General features: G+C 43.8%; 1 protein-coding gene across 6 annotated transcripts in view; it reads left to right on the top strand.

The window, feature by feature from the left end:
• Positions 1 to 1531: 1531 nt before the first annotated feature.
• The window catches only part of WT1 (WT1 transcription factor), a 57482-nt gene continuing 40489 nt past the window's right edge, over positions 1532 to 18524 (top strand). For 5 of the 6 annotated variants that reach the window (XM_056851201.1, XM_056851202.1, XM_056851203.1 and 2 more), the window contains exons 1-3: positions 1532 to 1952; positions 10291 to 10413; positions 12475 to 12565. In XM_056851201.1, coding sequence (XP_056707179.1) covers positions 1532 to 1952; positions 10291 to 10413; positions 12475 to 12565 — 635 coding nt within the window. The remainder of the gene's footprint in view (positions 1953 to 10290; positions 10414 to 12474; positions 12566 to 18524) is intronic. The other variant, XM_056851204.1, reaches the window with a different exon arrangement.

Below are 18524 nucleotides of genomic sequence, written 5' to 3'. Positions count from 1 at the left end.
GGAAATCCTCCCCCCCCTCGCGCACGCGCACACTGTTCAACTGCGGCTTCGATTCCCTCGACCCTTCTCGTTCGTCCTCTTCCGTCGCTTCATGTGTGACCTGGTACAGACTGAGAGTCCAGGAGCCCCTTAGAGACTAACAAGACTATTTCCTGGCAGGGAATGAGCTTCCACGAAAGAAGAAAATATTCTTGTTAGTCTTGAAGGTGCTACTTTAGTCTTTAACGCGAACGGAAAGGAGGCATCGCGCCTTCCCAGCGCATCCCCAGTAACGCCGGGCGCCTCAGACGAGCTTTGACCGAAGGGCTGGGGAGGCGTTTGAACCCCCGGCCCGACTGCGCGCGCGCGAGCGCACCCCCCCCCAAGTAACAGAGAGCGCCTCGTGCCAATGGACCCCCCCCCTGCCGCTCGGTGGCGAGTTGCTTTCTCTTCACGCGAGCCAGCCTCTTCAGTGGCTGAGGCGTCCGCGCCCCAGCCGCCGGCCTGCAGAGGCCACTGAGGTTTTGCCTGGGCTTTGCCACTCGCAGGACGCCCCTTTCCCCCACCCGAATTCTCCAAACCCTGCCCGGGGGCTGCTTTTGTAGTTCTAGGGATTCGGATGGGGGGAAAGTGCATCTAGAGAGGGGCCAACCCGATTCGAAGCCTCCGATGCATAAATGGCCATAAACGCCCATGCAGAGTTTTGAGGAGTCAGATGGGGAAACGGTAGTCTTTTATGCCTGGGAGGTTTGTCCTTGGGTTGGCCGCTCTCTACACGCGCATTTCCCCCCTCCACATTCTCAAATCTCAACAATAATCCCCCACGCAGAGTTTTGAGGATTCGGGATGGGGAAAATGCGCATCTAGAGAGCGGCAAATCCAAGGCAAAACTTCCCGTGCGTCAACGACTTGTCAAGAGGCCCCGGCGGTTTGGGTCTGTGGCGCCTGACCGCCCGCAAAGCCGGCGGGCGCAGGAGGGGAGGCCGGGTCTCCCCGCCGCCCTCGAGCCCCTGCCCCGCTGAGAGCGCGAGCGCCCCCAAGTCGGGGGGGGGGGAGAGAGAGCGCTCCGCGAGCGCGAGGCAGCGGCGCGGGGCGCGCGTGTGGACGGAGCGCCCGCGCGCTCCCCCTGGCTCCTCCTCCTCCACTACCACCCCCGCCCCCCTCGCCCTCCTCAACCAGCTCAGCTGTGGGGACCGGAGGGCAAAGCCGCGTCTGAGGCGAGAAGTGCGAGGCGTCTCCCTCGGCCGCTCCGTGGCCCCCCTCGCAGCCAGCCAGCCAGCCAGCCAGCCGCCGCCTCCTCCCCGCCCGGCCGGAGCCCAGGGCGACCCTGGAGCCCAACCTCGCGCTGTCCCTCCTGCCCGCGGGGCTGGAGCCGGGCCCTTGCCTCCCCGCGCCGGACCCGGCCTCCCCCAAGGGGCTGGGCTCGGCCGCCTGGTGCCTCGAGCCGGGCCGGGGGCCGAGCGCCTGGAGCAAGGGCTCTCCCCCGGGCGGCGGCGGCGGCGGCGGCGGCGAGTGGTTCGCGGCCCCGCGGCGGAAAGGCTGCGGCGAGGCGATGGGCGCGGAGGCGCGGGACCTCAGCGCGCTGCTGCCCCCCTCGCTGGCGGGCGGCGGCGGCCCCATGGCGGCGAGCGGCGCCGCGCAGTGGGCGCCCGTCCTCGACTTCCCGCCGCCGCCGCCGCCGGCCGCCGCCTCCTACGGCCCGCTGGCCCCGCACGCCGCCTTCATCAAGCAGGAGCCGGCCTGGAGCGCCTCGGAGCCCCACGAGGAGCAGTGCCTCAGCGCCTTCACCGTCCACTTCTCGGGCCAGTTCACCGGCACCGCCGGCGCCTGCCGCTACGGGCCCTTCGCCGCCCCCCCGCCGCCCCCGCCCCCCCCGCCCGGCCAGCCGCCCCCCCCGGGCCAGGCGCGCCTCTTCCCCAGCGGGCCCTACCTGCCCAGCTGCCTGGAGAGCCAGCAAGCCATCCGCAACCAAGGTAAGAGCCGGCGGAGAGGGGCCCTGCACACGGCGCCTTCGCTCCCCCTCACCCCCCGAGGCTGGCTCCCCCATCTTGGGGACGTTGGTGGCCAGCGAGGTCAACCCGCGGACCCCCAAGGTCCGCAGCAACCATCCTCGCTGTTCTGGGCATTTATGCGCGGGAGGTTTTGGGGTTCGCTGCTCTCTAGGTGCGCGTTTCCCCCATCCATAGTCTTAAAACTCAAAACTAAGCCCCCGTGTAGGCCATTTAAGCACGGGAGGTTTTGCCTTGGATTTGCTGCCTTCTAGATGCGCCTTTCCCCTCATCTGAATTCTCAAAACTCCGCATGGGGGTTTATTGTTGAGTTTTGAGAATTTGGATGGGGGCGGGGGGGGATGCGCATCTAGAGAGCGGCAAATCCAAGGCAAAACCTCCCCTGCGTAAATGGCCGTGGAGTTTTGAGAATTCGGATGGGGAAAATGTGCATCTAGAGAGCGGCAAATCCAAGGCAAAACCTTCCATTGCCAAGAGCATTCACGTGCGGCGCGAGCCTCTGCCTGTTGACTCTGAACTAAATCCCGCTGAGTCCCCCGCTGCAAGGGCTGCCGCCTTCCTCCTAAATCGGGGTGCGTAGAGTTATCCGGGGATGTGAAGTTGAAGCTATCCCGGAAGAAATTAATCTTGGGTTGCAATTTAACATTAGAAATTTAACTAACCTAGACCAGATTAACTAAACTATGGATCGCTGCTTTCCAGTTCAGTCTTTGATTAAGTAGGGTTTTGTCTTTCTAGACAAAAGTAGATTAAGAATTAACTTGAAATATGATAGATTTCGATGGAGACGTAAACGTCATTGAAGCCGCTCTGGGTCGACTGGTTTAGTGCATTTTTACATTCAGGGAAATTACTTTGGATTAAACGGGTTCTGGATGGGTAACTTCAAAATGCAATTAAGAACTCCACCGATGCTATTCTGGAGTAAAACGGTTGTGGATTGAGTACACATCTATAAATTCTTCTATAGATTCAGGACAATCAGTGGAATATTTGGGGTTCCCATCAGTTAATCAGTGGGTCACAGTAGGCTTTATACATTCTAATAATAATAAAAAAGGATGAAGCAAGGACACATTCAGCTTTCTCCTTTCCTAGTAGATTGTTACTTTTTTTTAAATTTCAGAGGGTTAGAAAAGGTTTTTGGGGAAAAAAGCCAACTTTTCCTAACAACTTCATCCTAATCCTCCTGGATTCAGTGGAACACCTTATAATAAATTTATTTAGCAAGCAGCCTCTATATATTCACCCAGATGTGAGTTCCCTTGAGTTGTATGGGACCTATTTTTGAATATTTAAGTTTAGATTGCAATATTAGTGAAAACAAGCTCTTGTTTTCAATGCTGATGCCAATGTTGGTTTACTTATTTTTAACGCGGTAGAACTTGTTAATTCCTAAAGGCTGGGAACAGTGGTCAAACACTCACTCACCTTTCCTTTTTAAGCGAACAGGTTGTTTTTGGTATCTCCTTGAACAATTCAAGATTAATTTCCAACGAGTCAGGTTCCCCAAATTACTGTGTCCAGTTGGCAAACAATAAATTGCTGTTAGCAGATTCTTCTGTCAACCTATAGACAGTGGAAATAAAAATTAATTCTAGCCTTATTAATTATAGTCTGCACATGTAAAGGAAACAAGCAGGTGGGAATACATATCGTTGGATTGAATGCCTGATCTGATTATACCAAGAAGCTAACTCTAGGACAACGTTTTAATCTTGAAACGAACCATTCGTGACTCTTGTTGGGTCAGAGGATGTCTGAACAGGCACATATCTCATACCAAAAATTTCTCAGCACCTGTACATCAAAGGCATGCGTTCAAAGATGCAGTTCTTTAGGGAACACACAAATAATTGGTACCAGAACCTTAACATATTTATGTGGTAGTAAGTTTTGGTGAAATCGATGCAATTTACCCGTGCATTGTGTATGTAGAATCGATTATTCCCTTTGACAAGATTTTCTAAACCAATTAAGCTACACCTTGGATTTGGCTCTTGGGACCTTTAAGCCCTAAGGATTTCCGGGAAAGTGGTACCCAAAGAAATATTGTGGAATTCTCATTGACTTATTTTGAGTTATGGATCCTCTTGATAATCGAATATATCATTTTTCTTCATAGTCCTCTGTTTCTGTCTGCACCGCCTGTAAGGGGTAGGGAGAGAGATGGTGAGAAACAAGAAATAAATTGAAAAGAACCACTTATTAAAATTCTAAGGTTCCTTCCTTAAACTCTGTATGGAGGAAAAAGTAATGTCATGTATGAAATCAATGGATCTTAGCACAATTAGATAAATATAAATATACTAGAGATTCAGTCCAGTAGCACCTTTCATTCCAGTAGAGCTGGTGCAGAAGAACTTGCAGGTGGATTGTGCCCTTGCGGTGTCATGACTTTCCCCACCTACTTCAGACCACAATTAAGTAAATACAGAAAATAAAGGGAAAGGTTTGTCCACTTGTAGTTCAAGGATCATCTTTTAAAGGAATATTTCCAACGCAAAGCAACAGTGACATAAAATTATAAAGAAAGTTAATTTATTGAATGTTCTCATTATGCAGTCAGAGTACTTTATTTTTGAGGGAACACAAGCTTCCCAGCTATTTTTTTAAAAAAGTTTCCCCAAATGATTCCTTTAACAATAAGTAGTTCCTTCTAATTTGATCAGTGAGGTGTTTCCTAACCCTTGATTTTATTTTCTTCAACAGTGAAGAAAATAGTTCTCCAAAGTATGGGAAGGAAATTGCTTTGCTTAGTTGGGAGAACCATTCAGTTTTTCTAATGATTGCCCCCATTCCTCTTGCACCAGGGACTATAGCATTTTTCTGATGCGTACTGTCCTGCTGGAATTCTGGTTTTTGGATACTTTGGTCAGACAATTTATGAAGCAAATTAATATCATGTCTGAATTCCACTAAATATGTAAATCTGCAGCATTTCTAGGGGTTGGGTGGGAATTGCCATATTAAGGGGGGGAAGTCCAGTGGCACCTTAAAGACTAACAACATTTACCCGCTTAATATGAACTCTGCATGAGTCACAGCTCACTTCTTCAGTTATGAAGAAATTAGCTGTTGCTCTGGAAAGCTCATGTTTAAAAAAATCTTGTTAGTCTTTAAGGTGCCACAGGACTTATGTTTTATTTCCTACAATAGGCTAACAAATCAACTTGAACTGAGTAATTTGGGTTCTTTCTTTATTTGACATATTTCTCTTTGTATTTTTGTGTGCTTATCAATCTAATTGTGGTCTGTGATTTTTTTTTGAGGAAAACATTTTTAGATGAATGAAGAACAGATATGCAAAAAAAGAATTTGTAGTTAAACAACAAAATGGTAAAACCAAATGTTAATACTAAAATAACGCTAGAAAAAAGAAGTGCAAAATATACTGATGGACTTACCCCTCATGAAATATTTAGCTATTTTCCCTTTTATTTTCACAAAATTTAAGATCAGTGCTATTTAAAACCACTAAGTAAAAGTCCCACTTTTGTAAAAACGACTCACAAATCTATTAGCTCTTTTTAAATTGTTTGCATAGCACGCTTTGGGAAGAAATATTACAATTCCAAGGCACGGCAGTTTGTCAAAAGCTAGAATTTGTCCTACATTGGTCTAGAATATGATACAAAACTATTTACTTCGTTACTTCAAGTGTAACTGCATCTCAAGAATTTTGGGTTCATGGGATTTCATATTTTAACGCTCCTCCATGTTATTTTCCTATTCTGCCAAAATAACAACAACAACAACAACAACAACAACAATGATAATAAAAATAAAAATAAAATGAGGAATCTGGATTTCCGGACACTGTGTACTATAGTTAATCTTTTTTCTAGTCGTCTTGAGTGACAAGTTGGCTCAAATGATGATTCTTTTAGATTCAGTCTTCCCAACATCCATACACCGTGAAGTAGGAATGAAGAGTAGTAGATCTGTTAACTTTTCTTACAGTGTCAAAGGAGCAATAGCAAGGAAGAGGTATTGTGGGGTGGGGAGAGAACTTGAATGATAATCCCAAACAAAAACAAGCCATCAGCTTCATGCTAGCCACGTCCAAGCTATAAATGAATGAAGGGGAGGGGGAGAGAGAGAGAGCCCCAATTTTAGGAGGACTGGGAGGAATTTGGGAACTCTGGTAAACACTGTTTGGGAAATGAATATAATGTTGTTGCTTTGAATCAGTCAAGGCTGAATTTTAGCTTCAGACAAGTTTCCCCACCGTGGGAAAGACGTTACCTTGGCAGTTTTGCCAAGTCTTTGGGGGGGGGGGGAGAAACCCTCTTGCTTTGAATCCTCTATCTGCATCCCCCCTTCATCCCTTCCATTCTTTCACCCAGCTGGGTTCTTCTAACAACTGGGTCCCTTTAGAAGATTTGCCTTCTTCAACAGATGTCCAAATTTCAATTATTTCCAGCGCGTCTTAATCATCCTAGCCTCCGATAAAATCCTAATTAAAGAGACCGCGCTATCAGGAGGACGGTTCAGAACTCAGCCCTCTTATCACATTCCTGAAGCTCTAGGTCAAACAACACCGGAAAATGTGGCCAAAACATCATTCTGCTCCGAGGAGAATTTTGAAGGTCACCAAATATCTGCCTTTGGGCCAAGAGGAACTACAGATTTGAAGTGTCAATGTTGCGAGAGTTGAAAAGAAAAGAGGAGGGATGAGGGGAAGGGAAGCCTTTGCTTTGTGGGTTATGAGCTGAGATAAGGGAGCCAGGGACAGCTACAGCGTGGAAGTGCGGGGTTGGGCACTGGCCTGTCATCGCTGTTAGCTGGATGGAAAGAAAAAGGACTCTTCTGTGCCCGAGGACAAGCCAAGCGCACGCAACAGGCTTGGAGAGGCGCTTCCAACCCTGCTCTATCACTGGCCAGCTTCTTGCGCGCAGGGTGGGGATTGTAGTGTATCATCTGTCCATTTCTCTGGAAATAATTTCCAGCTCCAGTAATTTCTCTACCCAGGGAGGGGCAGGAAGGCTTCACAAAATCCTGTTTTCAAGAGACACTAACTCCCTGATTAGAAAAGTGTGCAGCCTAATTTATAACTCTGAGCAATGCAATATTGTGATTTCATCCCATTTATATCCCAGTCCTGGACACATTACAACATAAGGGTGAACTCTCATGGGAGGTTTTGCCTTGGATTTGCCGCTCTCTAGATGCACATTTCCCCCATCTGAATTCTCAAAACTCTGCGTGGGGGCTTATTTTTGAGTTCTGAGAATTTGGCTGGGGAAAATGTGCATTTTATAGAGCGGCAAATCCAAGGCAAAACGTCCCATGCGTTTTTGCCCAAAGACCCAGTACATACTTAATTAGGAGTAAATGTCATCCGGCACAATGAGACTTATTTTTGAGGGAACCTTGCAAATGCCTTGGCTGCAGGTAAATTTATGCGCAAGTACCTTCCAGTAGGCAGGTTTAGGCTTCCTCAAGATTAGGAACCCGATTAACTATCAGACTGCAATACAGTTGAGTGACTGAAATCCAAGTGTTAAAGTAAGGTTATGGTGGGTGGGGCTCTACTAGTGGGGCACACCTCAAGTATCTTAAACTGGACTCATCCATTTAAACCATTTGCTATGAGATCCTAAAAGATATTAAACTGCAGTTCACAAATAGTTTTCTTTAGGAATATTGCCATAATTTGGCTCTCCTAAGTAGGCAGTATGAGATAGGCGTCCACAATAACTGCCCTTTGGGCAGCAGTTAAATACTTTGCACCCAAGCATGTTTATCTCAGCTGGAAACATAGCGACTAACCAATTGTGTGTAGGGTTGGGTGGTCTAAATTTAACTGAAGCCAAAAGGGTCTCTGTCCCCTCCTAGATCTGATTCTTGGGCTTGGAAACGTTGGCAAAGGTCAGTGGGATTGGGATTTATTTCCTCTGGTGATGCATTTAGAACCAGGATGTAATGTGTTTTATATATAAAATTAACCAGACCAAGTGGTTTTTAGATGGCAGCTCTTGCAACTTCAGCGGGATTTATTTTGAAAGTTATGTTTTCAGGAGTCAAAAAGGGCAAGAGTCCAGTAGCACCTTAAAGACTAACAAAAATATTTTCTGGTAGGGTATGAGCTTTCGTGAGCTACAGCTCACTTCTTCAGATACAGCTAGAATGTACATTCTAGCTGTATCTGAAGAAGTGAGCTGTGGCTCACGAAAGCTCATACCCTACCAGAAAATATTTTTGTTAGTCTTTAAGGTGCTACTGGACTCTTGCCCTTTTTGACTATTACAAACAGACTAACACGTCTACCCACTGTGAATTATGTTTTCAGGAGTTAGGCACCGGTGCTTTACTGTCTGGTTGCAGTTCACACTGGACTCCACTCAGGGTAATTTTTACTGATTACAATAGGATTCCTAACTGAAAGGGTTAATTTAACCACACGATGCCCAGTTGATTTCAATTTCTTTACCTTTCAAGCTAAAATGTAATCTTACGAGCATTTACTCTGGAGCAAGCTCATTTAAACCAATGGCAATTTTGAGCAAACACGCTTAAGAACCTGCAGGTAACGTGTTCTTCGAAAGCTGGTGCTAACCAAACCCAGCCATATTCTTGTTTCAGTGGCTTGAGGAAGGGGTTGCATGAGGGTGGGCAGTAAATCACTCACTGGAGTACTCTGGAAACTTTGCTCCACCCTCTCGGGAATTTATTCCCCCCCACCCCCCATCCTAGACTGTGGTCTAAAATCAACCATCACCTTCGTTTTCTTCTTAACTGCCATCTGCTGCCACAGAGGGCGAAAACGCACGGGATGTTTTGCCTTGGATTTGCCACTCTCCAGATGCACATTTCCCCCATCTCAATTCTCAAAACTCTGCATGGCGGCTTATTTTTGAGTCCTGAGAATTTGGCTGGGGAAAATGTGCATTTGGAGAGCGGCAAATCCAAGGCAAAACCTCCCGTGCGTTTTCGCCTGTATGAGAGTGAACAGCCCCTGGAGCAGAAGTTTAGCGCACCGAAATGCGTCTACTAAAGACAGCGTGGTGATACAAGAGAGGGCGGCGGCATTTTCTGACATTTTTTTTTTTTAACGCGAAGACTCTGGCTGTGAGACATTGTCCCAAACCGAAATCATTATAATTGCATGTTATTGCCCGTCTGAATGTGTTTGGAACGTTCTTTTAAAAATAGCGGATTTTCAAGGGGATGTGATTTTAGGAAAATGGCTTTTATAACGGAGAGCTGGCAGGGAACAAATCAGCGCGCGTCGGTTGGGAAAGCGAGGGCAGGTCTCAGAAGGGCTACGCTAAACATTCTTTGGTCTTGCGGTAAATGCTGATGAGCCGAGAAGTCTCAAAGATAATATTACTTTGTAATTACTTTTTAGCTGAAGTTGTTTAGCTGGCTCCAAGTAATTAATGAAAGTTGGTGTCTAAACGCCTGATTTATGATTAGGTGTCAGCCTGGGGTCACCAGAGGCGATCCTTTTACTTCTGAATTCTCTCCTTTTTTTTTTTTAAAAAAAAGGCTGTTTATTATTGTTTGAGCCAGCAATTTTCGCTTAAAGTAGGAGGTTATTTTTCATTTAATGGCTTGCCATTTTTATTGCAGACGCTGCAGAAAGTTAATCTTATAAAACTAGTGAGAAGCAGGAGAGATGCAGATTAAAGGGTAACTTTACGTGTGAAATGGCAGACCGCTTTCCTGAGCAGATGGGAACTTTCTCTTGAATGTGAGGAATAAGAATGAAAGCATTGCAGGGAAACAACCTGCTGCCCTTTTCAGACATGGCGGAAAAATCTTTACTCTCAATTTCCCATCAAAGTAGGCATTCAAGGACAGAGCCCCATCATCCCGATTATTACACCTGGGTCCCAAATAGGTCAGTATTTACTTCCAAGTGACCATACTTATGATGGAGTTACTATGAGAGAGAGAGAGAGAGAGAGAGATATCTAACAGCTGTGTTCTTTTGTTGAGATCTAAGGTGTGAATGTGCAACAGGGTTTAGCATTTATGGCAAGGCAGGGTTGCTTTTCACCATCTCTCTCTGAAGCTTTATGGTCGAGAAGGTGACACAAGACTGGGGTTAGATATGGAATTTGCTACAGTTGCACTATTTTGGTCCCTACATGGGTTTATCTGGGTTCATTGTGATGGCTATCTCTTCTTGTGGAAAGGAGCTACCAGCAGCTGCAAAGAGCGTAGGCTTCAACCTTTTGACGCCTGCCTGGGGGAAACATTTTTTTTTTTTTTTGCAGGAAGCTGTTTCATGAGAAAGTTCAAGGCCAGGCGATTCAACTTCTGATTCCTGACGATGTTGTTCTTTTGGCAGGTTACGGCACAGTGGCGTTTGATGGAACTCCAAGTTATGGCCACACTCCCTCTCACCACGCAGCACAGTTTACAAACCATTCCTTTAAACACGAGGACCCCATCGCCCAACAGACATCTCTAGGTAACTGTGCAAAGTCCTCTTTATGAAATGTGTCAGGGATCACAGGATGGAATTTACTGAGGATTACGCACACACACAAGCCCCATAAAGTCCCCCCAAACCAGTTCACTCATGGGCTTTTATGACTGAAGGACAATACAAATACCAGTTGAATAATGAGTAACCTTAGGAAAAAAGTAGTGCCCATATATAAATAAGAAGCTAAATAGATCAGTGCTATTGAAAATCATGACTGCGATGAAAATTGTTCTGCTCTTGTGAAATAGTACAATAATTAACACAAACATGTTTTTATTATATCCCAGAACTATATACGATATTTGGCCTAGACAAAGTTGATGCGAATTTATGTAGACTGTTCCTATAAGGTGTTTAAAACTGATTTGTAAGTACTGTCAAACCAATATACTCCACAGGTACTTGAATCAATAATTAGGGCACATTATAGATAAACACATGAAGCTTCCTTATACTGAATCAGACCCTTGGTCCATCAAATTCAGTATTGTGTACTCAGACCGGCAGCAGCTCTCCAGGGTCTCAGGTAGAGGTCTTTCACATCGCCTAGTCCAGTGGTCGGCCAAATATCAACAGTACAATGATTGAGATTTCTTTTGAGAGCCAAATTTCTTAAACTTAAACTATATAGGTAGGTACACTGTTTATTAACTTAACAAACTTTAATTAAAGTTTTAAGTCTTAATTAAACTATAGGTACACTGAATAAAACTTGATATCTGTTGTGGGGAGAGGAAGGGAAGGTGATTGTAAGCTGGTTTGGTTTTCCTTAAAAGGTAGAGAAAGTCAGCATATAAAAACCAACTCTTCTTCTTCTTGTGTTCACCTGAAATTTATACTCTCCAGTCCTTCCTGATATGAGTGGACCGCTTGTGCTTACTAAGCAGGGTGGAAAAGGCAATTTGTGCATGATCAAAGGCATATTTTTCTTATTTTCTCATTTAATATTCCTGGACATTTTCTGGGCCTAAGTCCTTGTGAGCCTTATTGGCAATTGACTAATTAACAAATCCCATTTGCACCTGACAGAGTTGCCAACTGGTCAGAATTTTACCAGTCCAGCCAGGAAGGTCCTTGTTTTGTGTGCTCTGCTATATATGGGGTCAGAGACCCTGAACACGTAGATCTGTGGCTCAGGGGTAGAGCATCCGCTCTGCAGGCACAAAGTCTTGGGTTCAATTTCCTGCTCCTCCTTTAAAAGCAATAGGTGAGGGGAAGCCAGCATGGTGGTATAGTGGGTAAGAGCAGTGGTTTGGAGCACTCCTCCACATGAGCAGCAGAGGCTAATCTGTTGAACTGGATTTGTTTCCCCACCCCTACACACGGAGCCAGCTGGGTGACCTTGGGCAAGTCACAGCTCTCTCAGCCCCACCTACCTCACAGGGTGTCTGTTGCAGAGAAGGGACAGCGATTGTAAGCCGGTTTGATTCTTCCTTAAGTGGCCTAGTCCCTTTAGCTGGAGATGCCAGGGATTGAACCTGGGACCTTCTGCATGCCAAGCAGATGCTCTACCACTGAGTCACATCCCCTCAACCTATTTATAGCAACCAATGGGTCTCAGAAAGCTTAACTTCGGAAGGATTAGTCTTAGCATTTATATCACACACTTCAAACGTTCAAAGGGATACAGTTCTTCAGTAACCTTTGGTGTAACACTCATAGAAGTGCTGTAAAACATCTCTGTTTTACAACTGGGAAACAGAGAAATAAAGGCTTGCCTCAGGCCAGGGAGTCTTGTCCAAGAGAGATTTGAACAGATGTTTGACAGATAGCTCACCTTAAGCTACATTAGCTGTCATTTGGACTTGCATGCTTGCTAAAAATAAAAGCAGCCACCAGTTTTACATTGTCAAACAATAAAGCCATTTTCAAAATAACTGAGTATCAGTCTCCACCTCTGATAAAAACTAACTATTGAAAATGAAAACAATTATCTGCTTGAAAAGGATAGTCCCTTCTCTGGGCTTCCTAATGACCCTTTAAAACTTAACATCCAGGTCACAATGCTTCAGGGTAGTGAATTTCTCTGTGATTTGTCTACAGGTGACCAGCAGTATTCGGTGCCTCCCCCAGTCTATGGCTGCCACACTCCCACGGACAGCCAGGCCTTACTCCTGAGGAGCCCGTACAACAGGTGCAAAGACTTTTTGTTAGTTTTGCTGTCATCTGCTCCTCCTCTAGTCTTTGTGTACATTCTACCTCCCAGATATTGGCAAAACAGCTTTGTTGGTGGTGCAAACTACTCTGAAGTGAAATTGCTATCCTCCTTTTCCTCTTCCTTTTTATCCTTCCCAACTTTACTTATATAAAAGCAAGCATTCACCTTCCAGAAACAGGAAGAATATCTAACTTTATCACATCTTCTAATTCTCTCTTTTTAAAAAATAATAAAGGGGTTGATGTCACATCACAGTGTTTACGGAATGGTTTGCCATTGCCTTCCCCAGACATCTACACTTTTACCCCCAGCAAGATGGGTACTCATTTTACCAACCTCAGAAAGATGGAAGGCTGAGTCAACGTTGAGCTCTCTATCTGAAATTGATTTCCGTGGGGATCGAACTCAGGTGGTGAGCAGAGCTTTGACTGCAGTACTCTGCACTACAGGGCTCCTTCTAATTTTCTTAGAAGAATCTAACATTTAAAAAAGCAAATAATAAAAGCAAAGATAGAAAAAACAAGATATTCCTATGTTATCTTACCATGTGCATTGTTCCTGAAAACAAAAAAGCTCTGAAATTAATTTAATTATAGGAATTATAGGAACTGCAAAGGTATGGTTAAGCATCACATTTTGCTTCTCTAAATAGCATGGACCTTATTCCATAATGAACTTCCGGTTAACAGCAGTGCAAGAGTTTTTGTGATTGTGAGTCTCCTCCTTATTGTGCAGTAGGGGCTACTCTTTCTCAACAAGAATGATCTTGCTATAATCAATCAATCCACTTAATTGCAAAGAATTGTCACTGACACAAAATGGCAATTCATTTTCTAATAGTGTTTGTTTCTTAACTACCTATCCTAATGCCCGGAATAATTATACTTGTGATGCTTTCCCCCAATGCTTTTTTTTTTTTTAATGAAGACCATGGAATTGTCTAATAGCAAAGATCCTTAGAAATTCCTTCTAACCAGTAGCTCAATCATTTTTCAGAATCCAGTTTAAAGGCAAGTTGAATACAATTTTTGAAAATTAAGCTCCTCACTGAGGTTAATGTGGCCAATCTGGTTTGAGACACAATATTTCTTGGTCTCTCAGTGAGATAGAAAATTAAGGATGTAATTAATTTGTTCATTAATAAACTAAGGCTCCAAATAATGGATTTCTTCATTGGTTTTTCTCTACTTTGGTTAACGGCAATTTCAAAAGTTGATCTCACTGATAAATAGGAGGAAAGGGAGTGATCGGATGTATTCTTTTCCATGAAAACAGAATGACAGAACAGAATACTGGTACTTGAAAATGTCAGAACATCTCTCAAATAGATAGTGTTCTGGAATTCTGGGGTTTTAAAAATGAATCAACATAAAGAGCCTTTTCCTGGAGATTAATACCAACTGTGACAAATTTACAATATCCAAGAGGGGACAGACTACTGTTTTAAATCTGTATTTCACAGTGTTGGATTATGGGAGGAAGGAATTTTCCTTTTGTTTCAAAGCACTTTGAGTAAGCAAGGGTGCTTTCAAAGTCCCCAGTTGCAATATACACATGCATATGCATGCACACTGAAAACAGTGGAATTCCTATCATTTATTCCATTCTGTATCCTCTTAAATTGCTCTCACTAAAATTCCGATATGTTGATCACTGGCCATTCATTATTTTACTCATAGGGAATAGAGGCTGAGAATGGGGAATGGATTAAAAATCCTGTTTTGTTTTCTGTGGTGGGATCACATATTTCAAATGAACACTGAATGCTGTTGCCATTTTTTAAAAAATATGACGGTACAGAGAGTGTGTGTGTGGGGAGAAGAGTACCTTTCAGTTTATTTTGAGTTTGTTTAGGAGCCAGAACAAAATCCCCCTCCTTCCTTCTCCCCCACCTATTCTTCAACTTTTGGTGAACTTGGAACCAATCCCATGTCTGGGGAGCTGCTAAGAAACATGTGCACACAAAAACAATGAACTTCTACCAAGGGGAACTGGACAAGCTTAGTTATATCATTGTTGATTAATCAATTCTAGACAGCAAAAATATTGTGTCACTTGGTTCCAAAGCCTTTTTGCTAGTAAACCTGCCTGGACTTCAAGGAAATGAGGTGTTGTGGTAATAAAGGAAGCAAAGACTTTATTCAGATTAGTTGCACTGAATAACTATGGCAGATAAGAGACATGTGAAAATAATGTCCATAGTCCACTGCTAATATCTAGAAACGAAATTCTGAAGCAGTCTCTGAAGTCGAAATTATAATGGCTGTGGTGCCTGCTGCATTAAAATCAATGTCAGTCTTGATATTCGCAGGAATGGGTTTGCACTCAGTGCTTCTCACATTATTTCAGGTTAATGTTGCTTGCTTCTCATGAACAGGTATCACTTAAGTAAATCCCATATTTAGGGCCAAGTAAGGGAGAGGCCAAAGACCTGAACAAAGGGTGAAAACGCATGGTCGCTTTATCCTCCTTTAATCCCTGTTTTAGCCAGGATCGAACGCACATTAAGTGAAATGCATGCGTTCGATCCTGGCTGAATTCTGTCTGAAACAGGGATTAAAGGAGGATAAAGTGACCATGTGTTTTCACCCAAAAACAAGTTCTGAAGTGCCCTTCTGCTGGGGCCCTTGTATCAAAGTTCTGGGCCTGATTCATTAATTTAATTAGAGATAATAAAAATGTGGCCTATCAGCCATGGAACCAAAAAGTATCCTTTAGGCTTCACTTGTTGCTCACAGATCGGTGCCAGAAAGGGTGCAGCAAACAAGAGTTTAAAGAGATGTGTTGTTGCCACAGCTCCAGCTCTTAAAGCTCTCCTATTTTCTATGCACTTATGACCCATTTGTAGAAGTACTTTTTTTTGCTGTCAAATCAAAGCTGACTTAGGGTGACCACGTAGGGTTTTCAAGGCAAGAGACGTTGGGAGGTGGTTCACCATTACCTGTCTCCATGTTACTCTGGTATCCCTTGGAGGGCTCCCTCCCATCCAAATACTAGCCAGGGTCAGGGCTGAGAGTGTGTGACTGGCCCGAGGTCACCCAGCAAGCTTCCAAGGTGCAAGTGGGGATTTGAACCTGGATTTCCCAGGTCCTAATCTGACACCTTAACCACTACACCAGAGGTTCCCAAACTGTGCTCCAAGGAGCACTTGGTGCTCCACGAAGCATTTCCTAGTGCTCCATGAAGAGATTGGAAAGAAAAATACTACCATCATTCGGTTTAGTATATAGGTGCTAGGTGAAAATTGGTGCTCCTTGATGAATTTCTCTCCTGAAAAGTGCTCCATGACTCAAAAAGTTTGGGAACCTCTGCACTATACCATGCTGGCTCTCTAGAAGTATTTTACTTCCACAGTAAAGAGGCTTCAGTTTGCATATATGATTGACCTTTCGGGCTACCTCAAATTATTCCAAAATTTCTTGGAGAAAAAATATTGTTGACTCCAAAGACTTCACAACTTGTCTATAAAATACCTGAATGGTCTGACTGGTGTTTTTTTTTTTTTAACCACTTAGATCCTATAAAACAATTAGGATCAGTTCAGTGGGGGTCCTATTTTACAACTTAAACATATTCATGGTCAGTTTGCCATTACTACTCCACTGGTTTGTTAATTCATTTGGCAGAGTCTGGGTTTTCTTTTCTCTCATGCCAGTGGAATAAAACAAGCATGATGCAGAATTCTGCTGCTTCTTTTCTGGAGACCCTATTAACACAAGAATAGTTGTGCTGGCAGGAATTCCTCTTGCTTGCTTTGTATTGAAAGAAGAATGGCCATTGCTACGTAGGGCAGAGCTGTGTGTGGATACTTTTTCACGACAATAATACATGAACTTGAGTTTGTGTTGCCTTTCTTTCTTTCTTTCTTTCTTTCTTTCTTTCTTTCTTTCTTTCTCTCTCTCTCTCTCTCTCTCTCTCTCTCTCTCTCTCTCTCTCTCTCTCTCTCTCTCTCTCTCTCTCTCTCTCTCTCTCTCTCTCTCTCTCTCTCTCTCTTTCTTTCTTCCTTCCTTCCTTCCTTCCTTCCTTCCTTCCTTCCTTCCTTCCTTCCTTCCTTCCTTCCTTCCTTCCTTCCTTCCTTCCTTCCTTCCTTCCTTCCTTCCTGTCAGTAATGAGTACCGTACGTGAAGCTTACATCTAGCTATTTCAGTTTTAATGCAGGACTTCCAGATCAGTGATGCTATTTACAAGGCTCTGCAGTATGCCTCTCCATCCCAATTTTCTCACGAATGTTCATGATTTTGTAAGAGCAGATCAATGAATAGATTAATTCAGGCTTCATTTGTTGGCACATTTTTTTTTGCCGTCAAGTCACAGCTGACTTATGGCGACCTCATAAGGCAAAAGGTGTTCAGAGGTGGTTTTCCATTGCCTGCCTTTATGTCATGACCTGGTATTTCTTGCTGGTCTCCCTTCCAACCAGGGCCAATCCTGCTTAGCTTCTGAGATCTGATGAGGTCAGGCTAGCATGAGCTGCTCAGGTCAGGATGTTAGCACAATTACTTGGCAGTAAATCCAATTGAAGTCACTAGGACATGTGGCCACTCCTCTATAGTAATTTGATTTTAATCAGACCACTGAAGAATACCATGCCAAATATCCTCAGGCCCACGCCAGTAGGCTTATATGAAAGAAGCAATAATGCTATGGCTCTGGACACTGGACTGAACCAATTTGAGAAGGCTGAACAAAAAAAGCTGACCAAGGGACAAAAAGACTGGGTATACTCAGACAAAGGGTTATACATTTTAGAGCTGGAGAAAAAAAGCCATAGGAGAATCTGTGGTTTTTTTCACAATGGTTAGTAGATACCTGGTGAATATCCTAAAAAATTCTGGAAATTCTGCTGCTAGGCTACTGTAGCAAACCAACAAAGTATTCAGTGATATCTGAAAGGCTAACAATTGCATATACACTTCTGTAGTTTGTAAGACAAATATACAACGTAAAAATTGTTTACAAAGAGGCATTTTTAGTGCTTGGAGATATAATAGTCAAATTTCTCTCACAGAAAAGTATTTAATGATCTGCTGTAAATTATAATATCACTTGGAAACAATCAAGCTCTAGAAAGCTGGAGCAAGCAGGAAACCCATTGAGAGACTGTCAGTTTTTTTCAGAGTCGTAACAGTGGGAAGGCAATACTGTTCATTATGTTCATTCTAACTCTCCAAGGGCAGCATATTTAGAAGAACAGTTAATCATCTTTAATGACTATTTGGCAAGGCAGTTCATTCTCTGAGTGCAACCTCTCAATGACTGTTGAGACAAGTAAGGGTTTGTTTCTCAAAACTTTTTGTTCTTTACCTATCAATGGTTACAATTGAAAAACAGTTGAGAGGATACCATTTATTGTTGGAGAGGCAGCAGTCATATGTTGCTGAGCTAGGGGAGCAAGCGTTTTAAGTTGCACAAAGCTCATTTTCTGGCATGCAAAGAGAGAGAGAGACAGAGGGAGAGGGGGGAGAGAGAGTTCTGTGACAGATCTAAAGAGCCAGTTTCTTAGCATGTAGCATTTACAAAATAATAGGAATGACAATTGCAGGTTCCGTTTGTCAGTGGAATCTAGCATGGGACTTGAATAGCAGTAGTAATGGCAGAACTTTCATACACAGCTACACATTGTATCACATGATGTCTGTGAATGTGTGTAGTCATAATCATATAGCTTTGAAAAGATGGGATAGTCACTGTATTAAAAAAATAACATGGAAATAAACTGTGTGCTAAATGTAAAATGTATTTTTTTATTTATGTTATTTATAGTTCATCTTTCTCACAGGGACTGAATTACACATAGTGAGTTAGTACAGTCAACAAATTGGGACCTGAAAGAACAGAATCATGGCATAAGTACTAACATATTAAGTGGTACAGAAATAGGATCCTATTTACAATCAGCTAGACACAGCAGTATAGACAACAGTCCCAATCATTT

Source organism: Euleptes europaea, chromosome 6 (assembly GCF_029931775.1).
Source record: "Euleptes europaea isolate rEulEur1 chromosome 6, rEulEur1.hap1, whole genome shotgun sequence".
NCBI classification, from domain to species: domain Eukaryota; kingdom Metazoa; phylum Chordata; class Lepidosauria; order Squamata; family Sphaerodactylidae; genus Euleptes; species Euleptes europaea.
The sequence above is the reverse complement of the archived record's forward strand: the minus strand, read 5'-3'. Positions and strand labels throughout refer to the sequence as shown.